The 22562-nt window shown below is 39.7% G+C and overlaps 1 protein-coding gene across 2 annotated transcripts in view; it reads right to left on the reverse strand.

Moving 5' to 3' along the window:
• The window catches only part of snx19b (sorting nexin 19b), a 32848-nt gene extending 11078 nt beyond the window's left edge, over positions 1 to 21770 (reverse strand). The window contains exons 1-11 of one of the 2 annotated variants that reach the window (XM_026328715.1): positions 21705 to 21770; positions 20248 to 20530; positions 19810 to 20004; positions 17856 to 19076; positions 17226 to 17424; positions 17003 to 17103; positions 16795 to 16914; positions 16496 to 16620; positions 16039 to 16132; positions 15690 to 15849; positions 14443 to 14581 (exon numbers count right to left, since the gene is read on the reverse strand). In XM_026328715.1, the coding sequence (XP_026184500.1) occupies positions 14443 to 14581; positions 15690 to 15849; positions 16039 to 16132; positions 16496 to 16620; positions 16795 to 16914; positions 17003 to 17103; positions 17226 to 17424; positions 17856 to 19076; positions 19810 to 20004; positions 20248 to 20451 (2558 nt within the window). In that variant the 5' untranslated portion in view covers positions 20452 to 20530; positions 21705 to 21770. Of the gene's footprint in view, positions 1 to 13793; positions 13922 to 14442; positions 14582 to 15689; positions 15850 to 16038; positions 16133 to 16495; positions 16621 to 16794; positions 16915 to 17002; positions 17104 to 17225; positions 17425 to 17855; positions 19077 to 19809; positions 20005 to 20247; positions 20531 to 21704 lie in introns of those variants that run through there. The other variant, XM_026328723.1, reaches the window with a different exon arrangement.
• Between the last annotated feature and the right edge of the window lie 792 nt (positions 21771 to 22562).

Here is a 22562-nt window from a genome sequence, read left to right on the forward strand (position 1 = left end):
TAAAATGAGAAAATAGCAGAGGACCCAGTATTCCGAATTTATTCATTTAATGTATGCTTGCACTTTATGTGAATGATGTAGCTGCTGGCATCTCTATTTCAGGATACTATCTTGGTGAAACAACTACACTCAACTTATTATTAGTAGTAGCTAATAAAAATAAAAAGTAATCAGCATTTTATGTTTTTGGTTGCTCACCTCATTTTTGAGTGGAGGCCACAGGTTGTCAATGTCAACGAGGTTGCTACTTTAAAACTGCAGCGTTTTCACCTTTTTTAAACCAATAAACCCTGAACACAAAATCTGAGAGTGAGCTGAAAGAAAAGCAAAACAAAATTTTCTGTCCGATGCAACTTCCAGTTTGCCACTATTTAACAATCTGCACAACTCTTTGCTCATTCCATCATGACCTCTGGCACAAAACACTGAGCGAAACTGGTGCACACATTACAGGCTATAACAGGGTGACAACTTGTTGCTGGACATTAAAAACGCACATATAGACATTAAAACGCACAGTGACACAGACAATGCATGTCATTCAGAGAGAAACTCCTCAAGGTTTGAAAAGGACAGACTAGAGCAGAGAGACACGATGTGGAGTCAAAAACAGCATGACTGTAGTCTAAGTGAGCACATCACCGCTCACATAGACAAGTCAGTTATCTTAAATTATCTCCATATGTCTTAGCTACAGGCAGTGTCTCAAGAGTACAGTACAGTCCTGCCCATAAAAACCTCAGACTTCTTTTCAGAACGCTGCACGTGGAAACATGAAACGAACAGGATGGACACACACAGCCCCCTTCGTACCATTGCTGTCACAGCTGAAACTGCACAGCAAAATTTGATCTAAAGTTGTCTTATAACTACATTGTATATGTTGTGAAAATGTTTAGTATTTGGAAAAAGCAGACTTTTCCAAAATTTTATACAATTTGATTTTATTTACACCAATTCACTTTCACAGTTTTTTTTTTTCAGATTTTCCAGAGCTGTATAATATATCTTTAGATTAGAAGTGACATGAGTGTATAAAGTTTGTAATTTTTAACATTAAACCAAATAAACCAATTTTGTAGTTTTAATTATAAATAATTATTTACAGTTATTTGGTAAATGCAGATAAGTTTGAAAAATACATTGCTGACGTCAAAGGTAACATTTAAAAAATTGCCTGAATTCAAGTTCATGTTGCAAAATTTAAGTTACAAATTATGCAACAAACAGCAGAAGAAGGGAAAGAAATGCTGAGAAACTAAAACGTATCCTAATAAAGGGGTTTTTCCACATTTCCCAGGCTTTCTCTCTTTGTTTTCATCCATATTTTAAAAAATCTAATTCTGTTTTAATCTGGCTAAACTAGATTATAGTGCGGTTCCCAAAAACACAATGGTAAACAAAATGAAATTCAACTGGATAGATAAAGATCTTCACTTCTGAGATAAATTATAAACAACGATTCTGTACTATATTCATATTCTATCATCTGAAATTGGTTTAACTCTTGTCATTTCCCCACTGTTCTTTACTCTCAGCAAAAATGATCTCACCAAAACCTAATTGTAAAACAAAGTGTGCACTTGGTTTAACTAACAGACATGCACACATGCTTGCACTGGATCTACTAATATAGACTTTGTGGTATACCAGTCAATAAATCTTGCCTGGTCAGCTGAATTATTAAGTTGTGGAGGTGGAAATGCATGCAGATTCTTAAAAGGGATGAAGGCAATAAATAGGTAATGACTCTTTTCTGGCACTGTACTAGACACCACCTAAACTCTGACCCCAGTCCCGAGGTGAGCACTGAACTGTGACAGATGTGAATTCATACTGTTTACCCCGGTTCGCATTAAGAGTTCCATTGTCAGTAAATGGTCTTACATCAGACACAGCAACAGCAGGAGAACATAGACATCATGAAAACAGTTTACATCCTCCCAGATGAGATCATTTATCTGTAGCCTGCGAGCAATAAGGAAGAATCACTAGTCATGTTGTGGACTGGGCAGTGAGGGCAGACAGGAGCCATGTGGAGCTGAGCTTTGTACAAAACCATGACCAAAGAATTCCTGGGTAAAGGCAAAAGGACACCACTGAGTTTCTTAATATGAACACGCCATGACTCCGTAGACTAGAATCTGCGCTTATCGTAAATGGGAGCAGCTGTGTCTGGGACTAATGGAATAGCAAATTTTGTCCTGTTAAGCATTTTATTCTCTTGAATATCTTAAGTCATCATGGGGCTAAAGCATTTGATGCTTACTCATGTAAAGTTTTTGACGACTAGTGCTACTCCTGTGACTCTTAACAAGTGGTACTGAACTTGAACTTTCGACAGCTAGGGGGACTCTGTGGTATCTGTGGAATCTCTGATGGCCATTTGCTGTGTTCCCATAAATTTCTACAAATGCTGACGACAGAGGTATGTGTAAGTGCAACTTCAGCAAGACAAGGTCTCAAAAATATGTACGTATCAGTGTGTGTGTGTGTGTGTAACAGTGGCATTGATAGGCCTGATCAGTAGGTAGCCTCACATAGTTTAGCTCTGAAGAAAGAGGAATTTTAGTGAAGCTCTGGCACAACCAAAGGAAGGCGGAAAGTAATCTAAAGCTGCACATGAATGAGGAAGGTGCAAAGGTATTTCCACAGTAGGATGTATGCATAAAAAGTCCTTACAGGAAAAACAAAACGAAACACAAAGTCTTTTTGGCTATTTTAAAGAAGAAAAAAAGTGAAGTAATAAAAAGTGCATATTAAATCCTGCTGAAACTGTGTTGAAGTCCAAAAATGAAATGTTACAGAAATAAGTTCTGTTTCCTGGCAAAGATGATAGAAGCCCAAGGTTGACGGCACATTTTCAATCTACACTGCTGCTCCTCACAGGCCTGGCCAGTTTAACAGTCCTTTCCTCAAACTCTGTGCAAATTTAAATTTAAACAAAATATCGCAAATTCAATAAGGCACAGTGGAAATAAAGAAATCTACAAAATATTGGATAACTGTTTATTTCAAGGAAAACATTTTGTTCAGGCAAAGTTTTATTATTTTACTTTTGTATTTTGAATTGAGCCTAGCAAACTGTTAAATGACTGATTCAGGATCAATACTATAGAAGAAATCTTTTTCCATTGACATAAACACAAAAACAAGAATAGCAGGCACATGATGTGGTATACACGTTAAAAAATGGAGCCTGACAAGATACATATAATAAAGCTGGCGATGGAGGCCAAAAGACAAGGGCACTAAGAAGAATGTGGAAACAAAGGAAGAACCGGAGAGAGATTTTTTGTCAACAGCCTAGCAGAGGGTTAAAATAAACAGCAGAGGATAAGAGAAAAAAGAACAGAGACCATAAAACAGACAAAAAGGGAAGCAGCTTTAAGAAAATCGAAGTTGACTGGACATATAGACTTGAATTACAAAACAGAATGTAGGGTGGAAGGACAACAAAGAGAAGAGAGAGCAGTGCCAACCAACAAGAAGACGGATGAAACAATAAAGTGAAGCATCCACGTTGGGAGATTAATTACAAACGACAGATAGGAACAAATCCTGAGGTAAGCCATGCTTATACCAGCATGGTATTTTACCACAAGGACCAACAACCACAGACAGTTTGAGTGGCACTGAACTGAAGGAAATGTAAGGTGCAAAATAATTTAGATGTATATATAACCAATTCGGTCTACCCCCCTCCAAAAGACTAGTCCTAGGTAATCTTAGCCCCTGAATTGCCAGAAACACATCTGGTGTGGTGCACAGCCACAGCAGAGGTGCTCCACAAACAGGTACAGAGGGCATGATGAGATCATTAGGACTCAATATTAGGAGGCAAAAAGGCAACAAGAATAACAGATAGGTGGGTTTCAACATCATAACATAATAGCCTACACAGTATAGTCATACAGTAATACAGAAAGACAAGAGAGCTCCACCAAGACACACACAGGCGCCAGCAGAAGCAGAGAAGAAAGAAACTCAGTCTAAGCAGTTGTGAACACTGTGGAGGCTGAGCAGTCTGTGACATGTCAGACCAGTGCAGCCCTCTGGCTCAGGGCTCATGACATCACTACCTCCACTCAGGCCACAGTGGTGTCTTACAGCAGTCTGCCCTGATGTCTAAGGTCAGCCCTGTTTCTCTGCATAATGTATGTGAGTGATTGCACGTAAGTGCTGGGTCCAGTTTTTTTGGGACTGTTGTGGCGCCTCGTTCCCAATCGCTGGTCAAAGCACAGACATGTCGCATTAACACACACGCACACACGCATGCACGCACACATGCACACGCAGGTCAAGGTTTCTGCCTATTCTACAATAATATCCAACAGCAGTCTCTGCTGTCATCACCATTGCAGTCTTATGGCAATCACTAAACAGATTACTTTTCCCTTTGGCGCATGCAACCACAGGCAGATTTAGACCCTGCGCTAATACACACACATACAGAGCAGAGTTCTTTCAACCAATTAGAGCTGACAAATGCCAAGTAATTCTATATGAGAGATTGTGGTCGGGTAGAGTCTTAGGCTGTACAGCATTAAAGCTACCATGAAAACCACCAGAGTTGTTTTCCAGGTCCACTCTGTCAAAGAAAATTTTCAAGCAAGACGAGAGAGCTCAACAAATGTTCTGCTCTCTGTCACATTAAGCCCACAGGCTTAATGTGACTTAAATAAAATTAAAAAAACATGTAGTGCAACTGTAATCAACAGTCACAATAATACACAAGTGTGGATCACATCAGCAGAAGTTTTACGAAATATGTCACATATCGCCTGTCTGGTCTGTCAGTCAACTAATTTTACAAATTTCTTGTACATGATTGTGTCCTTGGCATTTAAAAAAATCTTTAAAGTATACAGCACCAATCAAAGAAAAAGGCTGATTTAGCAGGCCTGTACACAAATAATAAATGTAGCTGACCCAGGACTGCCTTGGTGAAAAATTTGTTGCTCACATGAGACACAAAGGGACCTTGCCAGATATTTTCTCTGCTAGTGATTACTCCATCCAATACTCTCATACAAATATTAAGTTTAGCGCATTGAAATAAAAAGCTAGTGGTGCTATTTCTCCAGTCCCATACCATAAAACCACTGCAGAAGACCACGTCGCAACCTGATGACATACAGCAATTCAAAGAGTGGCAGGAAAACCTGAAATGATGGAAAACCATGTAGAAAATGTGATGGAAACATGAATTGTCTGCTTGTTTTATGTATTCGTGTGAGTCGTTAATGTCCCAATCAGTCTACGCAGATCTGAACAATTTATTTGTAAGATCTGTTTCCACTACACTTGGATTTTGTTTTTTCCACTTCAGTCAAGCATATAACATCTATTAAATTGAAAGTGTGCTTAAAACATGTGGATGGAAACACTAGTGTAGGGGCGTTAACAGTGCAAAAATAGGTTGACGTAACAAAAACATGCATATAGTGTATTCATTTCTAAGCTGAATTAAATGAGTTTGACATTCTTTAATACAGTTTATGTGTTCATTTTCTACTGCTCCTTTAAATCAGTGAGCCTTAGTGCCCTCTGGAAGACACACTGTAATCTTTGCATTTGTAAGTATATAAAGGTTTGAATCACGTGATTAACTGAACAACTATTGGGCTGAGCTCCAACAGTCACCATGGCAAAATCAGCAACAGTCAAGATAAAGAGGAAATGATTTGAATACTTATCAGGAAATCAATAATAAGCAAACAATGGGCCAAAAACTAAGTATGTAGGAACTGGCGTCCAGTGTGATATTTTAGTTACCATTTATGGTAAACACAGGCAAGCATAACTAGGTCCCATTTGAGCTAAAATAAGCCTACAGCCAGTTTTTGACATGCAAGATGTCATTGCACAAGTATGTCTCTGGAGACAGAAGATGAACCACAACTCTGGAGGCCAATCTCAGACCCCAGGCTCAGGTGAGTGGTGAAAGCAGACACCAGTGATATAAAGCAGCCAACAGACCACTACATGACTTCATCCTGCTACCGTCTTATTTAAGACACAGTATTTATTACTTATCAAGTCCATTTTGTAAACATCCCAGCAGCGTTTCATCACGCTGTCCTTCATCTAAGTTTATAAAGCATGTGGACAATAATGAGCCATATTATCTTTCATGTCCTGCCAAGAGAGGATTTTGGTGTCACTACAACTCTCTTACACTAATTAAGGATAAATGGACACTGAGGCTGAGAAGCTTCAGCTGATGGCACACTAGAGCCAGGGGGTATCATTGTGACCTAGGTATATGACCTATAAAGTCCCCTTGAGATAATTACATAGATCTGTACAAATAGAAAAGTAAATGCCAAGTAGTGTTAGCCTGTAATAGAAGAATTATTTATAGTTCAGAAAAGTCTGCAAATGCAAAAACGGAATAGTTGTTTAAAAACACATGACAGAAACATGGTACAGGACAAACTTCCAACTGAAAAACAGGATTACCCTGATCACTCTTTGAGAAGTGTGTCTGAATTTGTCTCTTCTCAAGAACAGTCTGTCCAGGGATGTCACGCCTCCTCCAATCTAAAAAGCTGACAGAGCCCACACCATTATGTAACAAGCATCTTTTTCATCCTATACTCCCCCCGTTCTTCCCTCTAATACCAAATCCGTCACGTACGATCCACCTGTCTGACCAAAGGCACAGTCAGCCTCAGGCCAAACACCTGCTGACTCAAGAAACTTGGAGCTTATAAGTGGGTATTAGGTTTATACTTCATGCCTGGCCCCGGGACCCATGTGTCAAAGCAAAACCCCAGAACAGACTCTGCACAAGATGCTGATATCACCTCTTCTGTTAAGGGTTAGACTTAAGTCCCTGGATTGCCCACTTTTCTGCCACTGCTAACCATTATATCTTTACACACTAACAAGTCATGAGGTCTTCTGTTATTTTAAGAAATGAAATGTTATCTCCACAAGAATAAATGCTAGAAGCTACATATGGCTATTCACATACTGGTAGCATCTCAAACTAAATATACTGTATGATAATTCATAATCAGAATACGTAAACATGTACAAATCACTTTAGAATAATGTGCTTTGAGCAATTAATCAGAACGGTGAACCTGCAGCAAACTACCAGGCAAATAACCTATTTGACATAGGTGAACATCACTACACATGGATCTGCTTAAGACATGACAGGAGTCTGGAGCAACTATACCGCAACAGCTGACAGGAAGGGTTGTCCACTGGTAGAAAAAGTAAAAAAACATTCAATTTAAAAATAACTGTGCACTTTTTTTGTATTTTTGTATCTGGTATTTAACCAGATACAGTATAAGTCAAACAGCTTTTCTTCAGTGATTTTTGGTTTCTGTTGTTCTACACCTTGTAAATTCAGCCAAAAATGTAATATAGAAACCAGCCTGGCATAGTTCATGGCTTTGACACAATTTCAATTCTGCCTCTATGGGCGTGTATCAGCCACAGTCATGGTACCAGCCACCACCAGAGCACCAGTGGGTGCAGTTAACCGAGCCCCCTGACCACAGGGCCTCTTTTTCGCCTGTAACCAAGCTCCAGATGACATCATCTGGAAGAGTTTTGGAGCTAGAAGTACAGAAACAGCTTATGCTGAGGGAAGTTTGCCATTCATATAGACATACTCTCCAAACTAAAACCACAGATATTGAGTTGAAAATGGATGAAGTTGATCTTAATTGTGTTTTCACATTAAAGGTAGACTTTCAGCAGATTTTCAAACAGGTACTATTGCCACCATTGAATGTCACTATCTTTGTGCCTTCTCTCTCTAGTTTGTGCTTCTCTCTATCCTCGCTCTGTGCTCTCTCTCTCCCTCTCTCTCTCTTTCTGTACCTTCTGCAGGTGTCCCTGGTCCTGGAGCTGTATATTGCTGATGTGCAGTTACTGGCCCCACCATCCTGCAGTGTTTATTTGTTGTTTATTGTTGCTGTTCTTTTCTCTCTCCTCTATCCACTCACCCCAACCGGTTGAGGCAGATGGCCGCCCAAATTGAACCTGGTTCTGCTGGAGGTTTCTTCCATAAAAGGGAGTTTTTCCTCTCCACAGTCACCAAATGCTTGCTAATAAGGGATATGTTGGGTTCCATGTAAAGTGCCTTGAGATGATTGTGATTTGGCGCTATACAAATGAAATGATTACCTAGATTTCAAATGTGCGGTGTTCATACCAGTGGATAGCATGAACAGGATGGAAAAACCCGAAATTCAAGTGGAATTCCAACCTGCACAGCATGATGACTAAAACGTTTGCCCACTGATCTATAAAACAGAAAATTCAATTCTCTTTGATCACAGCTTTTCTATTGTCAAGCAGAAGTTGGCATTTAAACATAACTATAATTGATGTTACTTTGGGAACCAGCCACAATGCATCCTGGGTGTTAGAGGATTTTTCATCTTGGAAGCCTTAGAGAATGTCCTTTTTCAGTGCTGACTACAGTCACAGGGTATTTACATTTTTTGCCATCTAACCACATAAAGGGTATAGTTGTTTTAAATGATCCGCTCTGTAGTAGCAAGTCATAAGTGGCACCAGTGACATCAGTGGCAGCAGGGCACAATTCTGCCATGGCTCATGGCTACCTTTGTGTCCGGCTCTGCACTACCTGTATACATTTTAAGATGAAAGTGAAGCTAAGTGAAGCTGATTTTGCTGCAGTGCTTGGTCACTGCTGGTGACGAGCTGTGTAGGTGACAGGACCAAATAATGACCATAACAGTCAAATTAACCTTAGAAATTGTTTTTTTCTTTACAAAGCATGCACAGGGCATTGAAGTAATACACCTGACTATACTCAAATAGCACCTGTGCATTCTCCATGTAGGTGAAGTGGTAAAAATGTCAGTCATCAGCAGATATGACGTGTCCTCTGGACTGGCAGGGGTAATATTCCACACTTAGTCTTTTTACTGATGCAGCTTGATTAATTACTATCATTATATTGTATCATCATTGCCACTGACCTAGTTTCTCCACTACATGATTGCTGCCAATGTTGAGCATAGGAGTCTCAAAGGGCCCATTTCATTCTGGTCTAAAGCAAGTATCTCAACACACATGCATGCATTTATGAAATTGACTTCACACATTTTAAAAGACTGACACAGACACAGATAAACATCAGATGTCCACAGTAAGATAAACTAAAAGCAGACATCTTAGCCACACTTAAATGAAATTCTAGTGCACCGTGGAGCCTCTCTCCCAGCAGGCTGCTGACAGCACTGTCAGCCGAACACTCAGTCACATGGGATGGCAATACAGGAGGCTGTAGCAGCATGTGGTTCAGAAGCTTTTTTGCCGACATCATTAAAAGTCAGCACCAGAGCTGTGAGTGTTGGAGCAGCCAACGCGACGCAGCACGAGCCATGCTGTCTTGCCTCGTGCTGTCCTCGTGTCGCACTGACCTCCCTTTCCATGCTTGCAATGTTGACATCTACAGTACATCGAGACGCTGACAACAATCTGGCTCCAGCTGTATTTTCCATCCAGACTGCTGTCTAAGAGAAAGAGGCTATATTCATCTGAAACTGCCCCACTTTCCAGTCCATAAAAATCAGACATCTCTCAACCCAGAGCCTCGCCTTGGACCCCATTTATAGGAGCAGAGCGCCGGTTTCTCAAGCCAGATCTGTCACACATGCACAGAGCCAGATTTGGCTTGTTGAGTCCTGGTTTCATCTCTCGCACACAGACACTTTCTCTATCCACGCAATTTTAAATTAAACTCTGACATATGTGCACCACAGCTGTAGATTGACATGAATACGATTTTTGCTTCTATATGCCTCCTATGAAACAGCATTCAGCTTATATACAACGTTCAAAACACATCTGATTCTTAGTCCTGATTAAAAAAGGCCCAACATAGGATTTTTAGACACATTTGTGGACCAATTTATTAAGAATAAAAGACAAAACACAAACTATGATACACCACATGGAAGGGTTCAGTTAAGTCTTAAATGCACTTAGGTGGTGACATAGAGTGTCTTACATTGTCTTTACATGTCTCCTCTGCAATAATGCACATCGAGCGGTCTTGCTTTGATCAAAAGATAAGGTGGAAGCAAAGGTATTTCCTTTTCTCCACTGATTAATAAATTACTTTCTACTTTACCCACCATTCCAGAGAATCTTACAATACTAATTATACAATTAATATGGAAATATCTATTGACCATATTTTAGTTCTATAATGTCAAAGTTTCTAAATTTCCTAGGTGGCTTTTGGAATTAAGAGTGAAAAGACAACTATAGAGGTCCATCCGTTATTATGGCTGACAACTGGCAATTGGCAGAAAAATGTAGGTGTGAGCCAGAAAACCAAAACAATGAGACACAAGTGAATAAAAACTGCAGAACTTCTTAAAAGTACCATCTCTTTGACGTTTTGTCATTTGATCCTGAGGGTGCATCATATTTCATGATAATCCATCTCATAGTTTTCTATACAGTTAAGTCTGACCCAATGGATTCCCACCTACTAGATGAAAAGTCATGGAATTTCATGGCAATCAAAACAATGACGCAGTTTTGACAATGGTACTGGACCAACTGACTGAACATTAGTGCCATCCCTAGAGCCAGGCTGCTAGCGTTCCTTTGAGCTCAACTAGGAATGAACAGTAAAACTTCTGCAACTTTTCCTCCTGTTAATGAGATGGAATGCTTCCAGAAATCCTCAGGCCTTGTTCTGTCAACCATCAATAAATACGGGCTAAAGCCAAAAGGTTGTGGCCTGGATGCCTTAAAACACAGATTTATATTAATAATGTCTACTGTTATTCACATAGTTTTTTTAATCACTTTTTCCCTTTTAGCAGAGTGGCTTTTCTATACAGACAAATCTGTTGGTATGCTTCCATGAAAAAAGAAAAGTTTTCTCTGAAATAATTAGAAGCTGACAAAAGTAATTTGCATCTATGGTTGTTTATTCCATATTTAATAAGAATCATATTTCCCTTTTGATTTTTGATTCAACAGAATACTTTTTAAATTATAAAACAAATAAAAACAGCATGGGCCAAAGTAATGGGATTCTTAACCTAATATTCTGTTCCTCAACCTCAACAAGTAATCTCAATGCCACTTCTGCACCTGTAAACAGGTAGTTTGGACTCTTTCTTTCTGAGAAAATTGCTCCAGCATGTTTCCTCTGTTTCCATTGGGTTCATATCAGAGCAGTTCTATGGTTGGTACTCAGCTGTTCTTGGGTGCTTTTCTTTTTTTTTTTTGCAAGGTTTTGGGTCATGATCCAGTTGGGAGTCCGGACACTGAGACAAGAGCTTTCTGAGACTGGGCAGTATATTTCGCTCCAGAATACCATGACAGTCTTGAGATTTCATTGTGCCTAGTACAGATTAAGGGCACTCCATGCCAGAAACTGCAAAGTAGCCCCAAAACATAACCAAGCCTCCTTCATGTTTCACACTAGGAATGGTATTTGAAAGCTTAATTTTTTCATCTCCAAGCCGATGTGACTTTTGCCTTTGTCTCATCTGTCCAAAGGACATTCTCCCAGAAGCACTGTGGCTTCTCAATGTGAATTTTAGCAAATTCCACTCTGGCTTTTTATGTTTTTCATTCAACAGCCGAGTCCTCTTGGATCGTCCATTAAGCACCCTGTTACTCAAAGGCAATCAATGGTGTGATCAGACCCTGATGTACCTTGACCTTGGTGTTCAGCTTGTATCTCTTTGGAAGGTTTCCTTGGCTCTATCTAGACCATTTCAGAATATCTTATTAGAATTAGCAAGTCTTTTCACATGTTCTTTGCTTTACTCTATGGCATGCCAAAGGCATGCAGGTTTACATGAGACAATTTATTTCATCACGTTTCAGGAGTAATGAATTATTGTTTCAATGAGCTGTAAGGGTATGTATTCATGTCTGCATGGGTTTTTCATCATTTTAAGTTAATGCCTGTTTATTTTTCCACATTGTATTTAGTAATACAATTTTACATGTGGTGTTTCTATCAATAAGCCAGAGGATCTTGTCTCCTCTGCACAGAGAAACTAGTTGATGAGAGAAAATATCTGCCAAACTGAGAGCTGTCTCTGCAATGTTGACAGACTGCCGCCTGATATAGACAAGGCCAAACAAAAGCACAACGCCTTTCATACTTGGCTGGTGGAACTTCTTAAAATAGAAGACACAGTATCAATACGAGCAATAATATTCTGGTACTGACACCCCGGGGAACGTGAGGTCACAACAGTAACGGCACAAGCACTAGAACCTGAGAACACTGTCTGCATGTTCAGTTTACTGGCAGCAGGAGCTATACCTATCTGTGGCAAATATTTGGGGGCGTTGATACCAGGCATTCTCCTGAGGGCCAAAGAGTTCTGGTATGCATACATGCACACAGGATCATAAATTTTATAATACAAAGTAAAAATCCTCCATGCTCTTCAAAAGGCAAAAGCAAGTATCTCTAAACAGATAAAGAGAACTTCTCTTTACAGCTTATGTTTTTGTTAAGTGGTTAATAAAGCATACTGTTTGGACTGCAAGGACTCTGTCTAAAGTATTGGTGCTCTTGACTAATGACTGTACATAAGCCAGAGTCCCCTTTCCAGCTCATAAACAGCCCTCTCAGTGGAATCTTCACTAGGAAACACATGTCTTCATGTCCTGACCTGGCTGTGTCTAAAGGCTCAGTGGTACCCTCTTATGTAGAAGTTTCCATCACTTTTTTGATGCAGAAAAGCTTGTAAAAACCAATCGCCATTCAATGGCAATCACTGTGAAACTGAGATTTAAAAAAAAAAACAAAAAACTTTTTGCTCTATTGTGGGAGCAGCATGGACAGACTGACATCAGGTTGTTTTAAATAAATGCTCATCACTAACTTAGGGAAAGTGAATGAAAACAAGTATGTCCTCTCCTCTGTCAACAACTCCTGTAAAAATACAATTGTAGCAGAACACTGAAGTATCTTTTGGTGCTAAAAGCAAAAGATATAGTGTTTGAGTTTCAGTAACAGATCTACTTACACAAAGCTTGTGATTTGTGACATTGGCATATAAAAATAATGTTTTATAGGAAGCAAATTAAATTAAAAGACGACTAAGTAGAAATCAATAAAACTTTCTAAGCATCATTATTTATTTTAGAGTCACACTTGAAACATTAGGAGTCTCAGTGTGCTCCAAGTACTGTATGTGCAGTTTAAAAGTTTAAAGGTTTCCAAAAATACTTACACTCTCTTTCACAGCCTACTAACAGTTCACATACCATATGTCTGCCACCAACCAACTACCGACCAGACATACCTGAATGCTAAGCACAGAGTTGATTAAGTTCAACTTCTTGTTGCCCAACTGAGGGGACCGTATCTTGTGATGTAAAATGCATAAGATGACACAGCATTTGACCTCATGAAAAGGTGTTGTCAATGCTTTAAACATAATTTACTATCATACATTTACTTATTGAGTTCACAATGTCACTTCAGCTTTAATTTTCCAGTAATTTCTATAACCTGCTTGAGCACGATGGCACACAGATAAACATGAGAACTGAAAGGGGAAAAAAAACAAAACAACAGTGTTTGCACAACCTACACATGGCAGACATTCGCTATAAACAGCACACAATACTAAATTACAAATTTTAGCATCCATTTAAAGATATATATACATATATATATATATATATATATATATATAAAACAGCTATATAGCAAAAGAATTTACTGTACAAGAGTCATGTTGACAAGGGTGTGTATGCACCTGCTCCACAGTGCTACAACTCATGTTGGGTGATGAGATAAAGAAGTTCCCTGTTCCCTCAATGTGCATCTTGGAGGCTGAAGATGTTGACCTGATGGAAGGGCTTGAAGAGCCATTTTTCAAATTTTGACAGGGCATTGGTTTTCATCTTCCTCAGTATTACTCTGCTGACAATATTCACAATTTTTCCAAGCTTCTTTGTCTGGGCAACATTAGCATAACCAATGCCAGCAGATGAAGCAGACTATTATGACATTCTCAATAAAATGTTCTCAAAAGAAACGCCTCAGTAAATTGGCTATTAGTTTTTGAGGTATTTTGTCTGTTAAAGTGTGGAAAAAAAACAATGGTGGTTGCATTACTTGACTCTGCCTACTTAAACATAATATTTCACTTTGAACCGAAATATTAGAATGACAGATGGTCCATCTATCTGACAGAAATATCAACATCATCATTATCAGAGGAACATCATTAGCATGATTAAACCTTCAGAAGTAAGGCTACATTGTTTTGTATATCTATCGTGATTTTGCCAACACTTAAACATGGATTAAATTGTATGTGTTGGATTTATTTCTCTGTATCTGTTTTGAAATTTTGTGGGGAAAAAAAAACTTTTAAAGTCTGCTGTTAACATTTATTACTGAGGTTCTTCTTATAATATGTGGCTGTTATATCCCACCTGTTAATAAGGGTCCCAAACAGCAGCCTGATGGTCTTCTGAATGTTTTCAGTGCAGAGCCAGCTCCAGTGCTCCTTCATCAGCAAGCACAGGATGTTCAGCGCCACCTCAGCCAGCGCCGTCTCAGATGCCGTGCCCACTACATAACAAGTCCGACATAAAATATAACTCACTATGACATACTACAAATTTATTATTGTTCACAGACAAAGATCAGATACCACGTTGAAAATACACTATATGTGGATTTAGCATGTTGCCTGCACTAAAAGCAGCATGTGATAGACATGTATATGTCTGTACATGCTAATATATATGTAAATATCTGAAATTAAACATTATAATCTGTTGCAAAATAATAGGTTTCTGCTGTGTGCATCTGATGAATATGCAGGTCCAGCACTTCATACATTTATTAACATTGCCCTCATGTGGTTAGACTTAAAATCTGCTGTTTCTGCTGAGTGTGATGTTTTTAAATGTAATTCTTCCACTCTAAAATGTACTATGTTCCACTTTTTTTTTTTTTTTTTTTTTTTTAATCAAATCAGACTGTCCGGTTTCAGTGCTATTAGAAGTAACGATTTAAGTCCCAGTTAGAAAACAGAAAACATTGACAGACCACCTGAAATTTTTTTGAAAGCTAACTCTCAAGGCTACAAAGGATTAACACATCCAAGGCTGCCAAGAGTGGAGTTGTCTAGAATATGGAACAAACTGATTTTGATCAGATCGTCTGATGATAATTATGGTGAAATATTGAATAGAATCTGATAGACTGACACTGAAGAGGAAGAAATTAGTGAGCTGGTCAGATACAAAAATGAAACCAGACAAGCCAGCAAGACTGAGACAAGAAGATGAGGTAATTGCACAGATTAAAATAAAAGGTGAGGAGTCTTACTCAGAAGAACAACTATAATAGAGACCAGCTGAAAGGGAGAGACTGACGGAAACAATGGTAAAAGAAAGGAAAGAAAAGTGCAGAAAATACAGAAAGAAATGAAGAACATTTTCTATGTTGGATTCTCACTAAATTAAAGATTTGAATAAATAAATGTAAGAGTATCCATCAGCAGACTACAAGCAGAAGCTTTGCAGCATGAGGTCACAGTCAGCAGTGATCACAGGTTTTGTTTTGTTTTCTTGTTAATGTAAAATCCTCTAATCTTTTAAAACTTAACTACTCTCCATGCGTTGCATGTGAATAATATATCACACAGTGTATCCTCTTGCCCTATTCTTACCATGTTCCTGACTCTGATTTCCTCTCACACCATCATCCTGATGGCCTCTGAATTCTCTGACTACTGGGTGGTCCATGTTCTCAGTTTCAGGTATGATGGACATTTTTTCTTGTTCAGTGATAAAGGCTTGGAGCTCGCCCAAGGACATCCCATTAAACACCTTTGAGAGCACAGAGGAGAAGGAAGTTTTAAAAAAAAAACTCTTTCCAAAGAAACAATTGCCTTGTTATGCAATAAAAAGCTAGGTAGGGTGTGCAGGCTACTTTCTGAAAAAATAGAAACCATGTTAGTGCAGAATTTCATCAATATGGATCATTATCAAGGACAAAATATCAGTAAAGGGACTTACTGTGCTAGTTTGCTCCCAGCTGAACATAACCTGTGGTTTGATGTCCGAACCATTCATAAAGGGAATGTTTTTACTGGAGAACTTTAGGCGAGACCTTAAGACAGGAATGTATGAACAAAGGTATATGAACACACACACAAAAAGACAAAACAATTATTGGGAATTAAATGTTTCCCACAATTCTGGTGTCTCTGCACCAGAGAATAATGCTCCTTTTCAGCTGCCACTAAGGGCATATCAAGCATAGAGGTTTGTGCTGTCTCTCAGATCTTAGCTTCCTTTATGCAGGTCATGATCACTCACAAGGCTTCCCACTTTTTTACTTAAGAACCATGGCAAAGCTTTTATTTAATTCATTTTACAGATAAATTTAACTTAATTAAATTTAATGCCTGTTGTTACTCTGAATATTTTTGTGTGCCTGGAAAAAGACTTGTCTAGATCTCTGGAATCATACTTGCTCTTCTTTTCCACGCTTATTTTCCCTCCATCCACTTCTCCCTCATTCTCATCTGTGGGGCTCTGCGGTTCAGACCGAGGAAATGCTGTCTTCAGTGTGTCCACAATGGCATTCACCACAATCTACACACAAACACAAACACACTTGTTTCACTTGCAATTGAAACACGCATGTGAACAAACAATGACATATATTTTATGCTTACAGCATCACACTAATCATAGTTATTACCAAGCACATACTGTATAAAGTGGTTCTTATTCAATTGTACCATACTGAAATATTCAGGCTCAAACCTTATCTATGCGAGACACAATGAAAGGTTTCTTGACAAAGGCAATCCTGGCATCTGTATTGAGAGCCAAAAACTCCTGCATCTCTTCACTATTAGCTATTTCAGGAATGGCACAGAGTTGCTGAAAAAAAGGACAGAATATAAATCTATAACCATACACAATAAAAGATTAAAAACATTAAATTGCCATAAAATATAAATCTGCCCACCTTCAGAAAGGTCTCCAGCAATCCTTTCCGGGCCTCTATCTTCTCACTGTCCATGTTTCCAAATGGCATGTCTGGAAATACTTTCTTTGGACCTTTCACACCTGCAACAACCAGATTATAGTAAAATGCTGGCCTCTGGCACAAGTACCGAATGTTAATCGAACTAGACCTTATGTGCAATTTCCTAGGATTAAATCAAACACATAGAGTTCACCCTCCTGACCTTTGATGAGTTTCCGTAGATCTGTTTTTTCTTCCAGCCGCGTTTGCAGGTTGAGGAACTCACTGTATCGTCTGTTGACCATGTGATAGGCGACCGGCTGAATGGGAGATGAATGCTCACAAACCATCTGAGCAACTTCAGCATCTTCAGAGCACGGCTGTATGTTTCCTGTGTTCTCACAACCCATTGCTGTCTCATACTGAAAACCAACACAACAAACTGTAAAACTTGCTATTTTGTGTTGACATTCTCAGCCAAAAGCAAAGGTAAGTCAGAATTGACTGGTCCAGGACTGGAAATCTTCTCTTATATTTTCCGATTTTCCAGGATGCATGGGAGCCCTGTGAAATGTTTCCCTCAAAATCCATAGCACTACTAGTAGTCCAAAACTCCAGAGTTCCCTGAATTTTTCAACAACTTTTGAACATTTGAAACTTCTCTTTGAATTTTGCTTGTCAAAATCTCTATGGATTGTCGTATTGTCATCTCTGGGCTCAACAGACACACCAAAGAAGAACTAATCTGTAAACATAATAATGCTTTAAGGATGCAATGGAAAGGAACCACACATGACAAAAATAATGAATAATGAGCAGAGAAAAAAGAAACAGATCAAAGATGTCATCTTACTTTGATGGTGTACAGTGTGTAGGGGTGTGAGCCTGTGCCTCTGTGTTCCTTAGCTGTGATGGTGCCAGTGATACGGAGGTTCTGAATGATCACCGGCCCATCGGGGCTGCTGAGGGGCTCGAAACTGAATGATGGCATGGGGGTAGAGCTCGGCAAAGGACTAACTACAATCAGTTCATTAGGGTTTCCTAAACCAGCCTGTTCTACATGCAGAATAAACTCTTTGGATGGGTTTACTGGAGGGGAACTGCCCTTCTTTTCCTGGTCCTGGTGGTTGACACTGGACATCCCTTCGGCTGAGGAGCCGTAGCCATAAGGATGTTGTTCTGGTCCTGAAGCCACCCGAACTTTAGGACAGGGGCCATCCCCTGGACAGGGGCAAGAATCATTTAAATCTACACCATTGTTGTTTTCCACAGCTGTGGTGCATTCTTTCTGTCTGTCATACAGACCCTCCCCTTGGCCTACCATAACCAGGGAATCAACAGAACTAAGTTTATAGTCAACTAAAGGAGAATCCAGGTCAGAGTCATTTTCCTGATAAAATGGGTTTGACTTGCTTCCTCTCAAGTAATGTTTGAGAAAGGGTTGAGTAGTGTCTTCTTCTTCTGTGTTGTGCTGTGGACAGACCACCTCCTCTGCATCAACCACATCATAGGCAGCAAGTTCAGGTGTCTCTGTCTCATGGAACATTTCAGTCTCTGATCTGGCTGGAGGACATTCAGAACTCTTTGGAGGTGCCTGTGTTGTCTCTTTTAATAAACCAAGCTCTGACTCAGCAGTTAGTGATGGTAGTGGTGGGGATGAAGTCGGTGGCTCTGAAGCAATCAATTTTGGCGCTTTGTTGGACATTCCAAATATTTCAATCACCAGAAGGTTTAGCCAGTCAGGGTCAGACAGTTTTGCAATGAGAGGAACAAGGATGTTGCAGGTGATGAGCTCTCCAACAACAAATCTTCCAGTGCGGGTCTCCAAGTGCGGCAATGGCACCAAAACATGCAGCAACAAGTCAACAACAGCTCGGGTGTAGTTGAGTTCCACTGTGTTGCTGGTCATGGCAAAATGAGGTGTTGTGACCCTGGAATATGCTTTCCACAACTGCTCGCTTTCATGGCTCCACTTTTCTGTCAGGGGAATCTGCTGCTTGTTAACCAGCTCCTTGGCTGTGATGTAGTCCTGCAGGTGGCAGCCAAACAGATCCAGGATCCTCTGTGTCAGTTCCTGCAGTCATCAGTAAAGATAAAGTCAAATTTAAATGTAACAAGCAAACAAGCTCACTGAGTGAATCCAGTGACAGTTTCTTTTAATACAGCCATGGCTAGCAGCAGTACAAAAGAGTTAATATTCATAATGAAATGTAACCACTGTGTGTGTCCTCCTGTAAACACTAGTGTTTTCATATGGTGTGTAGTATGAGTATGAAATTATCGTTTGTTCAGTACAGTTGACAGAATTGAATTAGGACTAGCTCAGTTGATATAACATTTATTATTTCTGTTGTCAGTTTAGTCTCACACAGAGTCACACATATTTTGTTATGTGCAACTTTGAAAACAGTGTTATTCATTTTTTGGCATCATTTAATCAGGGTTAGGGACAGTATTCAATTTTATAAGTAGATTTTTCCTTTTACTTACATTTTGCTTTTCTTCTCACAAGACCACTTTCATAGATAGACTTCCTACTGTCCAAATGTACAGCAAGAGAGCATTTATATTTTGATATGCTTTTCTTTATTCCTTGTATATTTTTTGTGGATATATTTTTTGGGATGTGTTTTTATATGGAGGTTAATGGTTTAACTGTTAAACTTTGTTTTTCCATTGTAAGAAATGTACCCTAGATATGTGCTCCTGCCTCTTTGCAAGTTTTTCATAACCCCCCACATAAACAAAGTACATGCACACACACTGCACCACTAAAAGCTTCCAACACTATGGTCTTTAAATCATACCTTCCTGTCAACCTGCCTTGCACGCATTTTCAGCTCCCTAGCCATGGAGATCATAGCCTCTTGAACCTCCGTTTCAAAACCACTCTCAGAGGACACAGTTGAGTACCAGGAGGTGACAAAGTCCCTGATGATATTCTTCACTGTGTTGTGGATCTCCTGGTCCAAGCGCTGCTCATCCTCCAGAGTAGGTGGAATCTGAAAATTAGCAGTCAAAATGAGTGTGAATGGAGGAACCAGGGACCCCGAACAAGGCTTCAGTTTTCCAAAACAATATTTAGACCAGTGGTTCCCAGTCCTGGTCTTCAAGGCACCCTGCCCATGTAGTACAGGTTTTCAGATTATCTTTATCAGTAAACCCTATGAAACTTATATAACCATGTTACCAAATCAAAAGTGAAACAAACTGGAGCTCTAGACCACAGGAGACTGTACATTTACCTGCTCAAATGTGATAAACCTCTCCAGGTGAACCACATTGTTGGACTCCAGCACAGCCTGCGAGCCCAGCCAGCCACCAAGCACCACCAGCAGGCTGGTGAACACGCAGAGCAACCAGATGTTGACCAGCAGGTGGAACAGTACTAGCCATGCTAACACCACACCAAAGCCCAACAAACTCCCCTTTCCCAACACCTCAGCCATGGCACTGCAGGGTTTACTGTCTGGCCTGACACCCTCAGGAAGAGATGTGGAGATTACACATGTCACAGCAACATCATGCCTTTAAGAACAAAACAAATGCAGAAAACCTAGATTAGATACAGCAGTACGCCCAAAACATGCTCAGAATACGTTTGGGAGGGTGATAGTATGATCTCAGTATGGCTTAACATTGATGAATACATGGTCAAAAATGAACCATTGGGCTTCTACTAACACCTTTTCCTCAAACTTCGTGTATTTTATGTTTTCAGGTGCAGCAATTGTCTATGGAAGACAATGCAGACAGCATCTTACTTAAACACTGTTTTGCTTTAAGTCTAAAAACAAATCACACAGCTCTTGCTTGCTGTCTGTGTAGTTTTATTACAGTTAACTAGTTTTAAAATGTTATTTAGGGATATGAAGTAAATATAATACCCGCTTATGCAGATTTTTATACAACTGGTGCTGTCAAACACTGCTTGACTTTGCCGTAACTACGGCTAACCTATAGACCAGTTTAACTATCGTGGACATAAAGCCAACACATAGTTATGCTAGTTGCTAACTTTGGTATACACGATGTCTCGGCAGTTCCGTTAAATTAATGTTTTCTCCAATAAATATCTGCGCTATTCTTTATGTGGCAACGCGTGCTCCAGTGTCAAAACGCGACACTGAAACCCGCCGAGAAATGTTAATAATTTGTTGTTTTTTTGTTGCCTGACACACATTCTCCTGAAAAACCTGCTTTAAAAAGGATAATGACTCCATTAGATGCAACTACAGCATTCGGCATACGGGCTATTTGACCTGAAGCAACACATTTCAACATAATCTAGTTAATGTCGAATCTGACGCTAATACTTTGGTTAGCGTTAATAAATAGGTAGTTAACGTTAGCGGACTAAGGACCAAATATGATTAGCAGGGGGATACAAAAGCAAATATTAGTGACATAGCGTTTTTTTATTGTATTGCATATATGCCGAAATAAAAAGAAGATATTGTTGATTTTTGTCGGAGGTCTGGAAAAATGTCCTGCCTGCTGCCATTATTTGTAATTACGAAAAGCAACCTTAAATCGATCAGAATTGGCTAAAAGTAAGTAGCGTTAGGCAAGAACCCAAAGACCAAAGCAACACTGGCTAGCTATAACATTGCATGCTTCATAGTCTTAACGCGTACAGTGCCGTCCTTTCGTAGACATATTGCCCAAAGCTATTTCAATAAAACGAAAGAAAATATGTGACCTTTGAGAGCTCTCATGGTCAGTGTGGGCTCTCGGTGACAAACCTCCAACCTTTCGTCTGCTCTGTTTATTTACTTCCTGATTCATGACGTATGTTCAAACGTGAAAAGCCTCCCGGCTCCTGACGGACGCGTCAGAATGAGGTTATCAGAAACAGATGACATGTCTGCATATCACTAAAAAATATGAAGATAAAGAAGAATTGCTTTATTGACAGTCAACACCCACAGCTCCCGTTCTCTGGCAGCGGTTGTTTCATGATGACAGAGTCGAAAGTGAAAATACTGAGACACAATGAAATAAGTGTTGCTTGCTTGGAATGGGGAGCTGACAAAGAAGCACTGTTACATGTAAAAAAAATTCCCTTCTCCCCCCTACGGGTGGTGTGTGTGTGGTGTGTGTTCCTCAATCTCGGCCTGGGAGTTTGAGGGTACTTCACAGTATCTTAGCTATTCCCAGCACTGCTCTCTTCTGAACTGAGAACTCTGATGCTGTTCCTGGGATCTCTCCCAGTTTGGGGGTCACAGCCCTGAGGATGTCGTTTATCACGGGGACCACTGTTGTCTTCACCTTCCACATATTTTCTAGTTCTTCTTTCAGCCCCATGGTATTTTTCAAGCTTCTCATGTTCCTTCTTTCTGATGTTGCTATCACTTGGGATTGCTACATCTATAACTACGGCCTTCTTCTGTTGTTTGTCCACCACTACTATATATGATTGGTTAGCCATCACCTGTTTGTCGGTCTGTATCTGAAAGTCCCACAGGATCTTAGCTTGGTCATTCTCCACCACCTTTGGAGGTGTGTCCCATTTTGACCTTGGGACCTCCAGCCCATAACCGGCACAGATGTTCCTGTA

This window comes from Mastacembelus armatus, chromosome 13 (assembly GCF_900324485.2).
Source record: "Mastacembelus armatus chromosome 13, fMasArm1.2, whole genome shotgun sequence".
In the NCBI taxonomy this organism is placed as follows: Eukaryota; Metazoa; Chordata; class Actinopteri; order Synbranchiformes; family Mastacembelidae; genus Mastacembelus; species Mastacembelus armatus.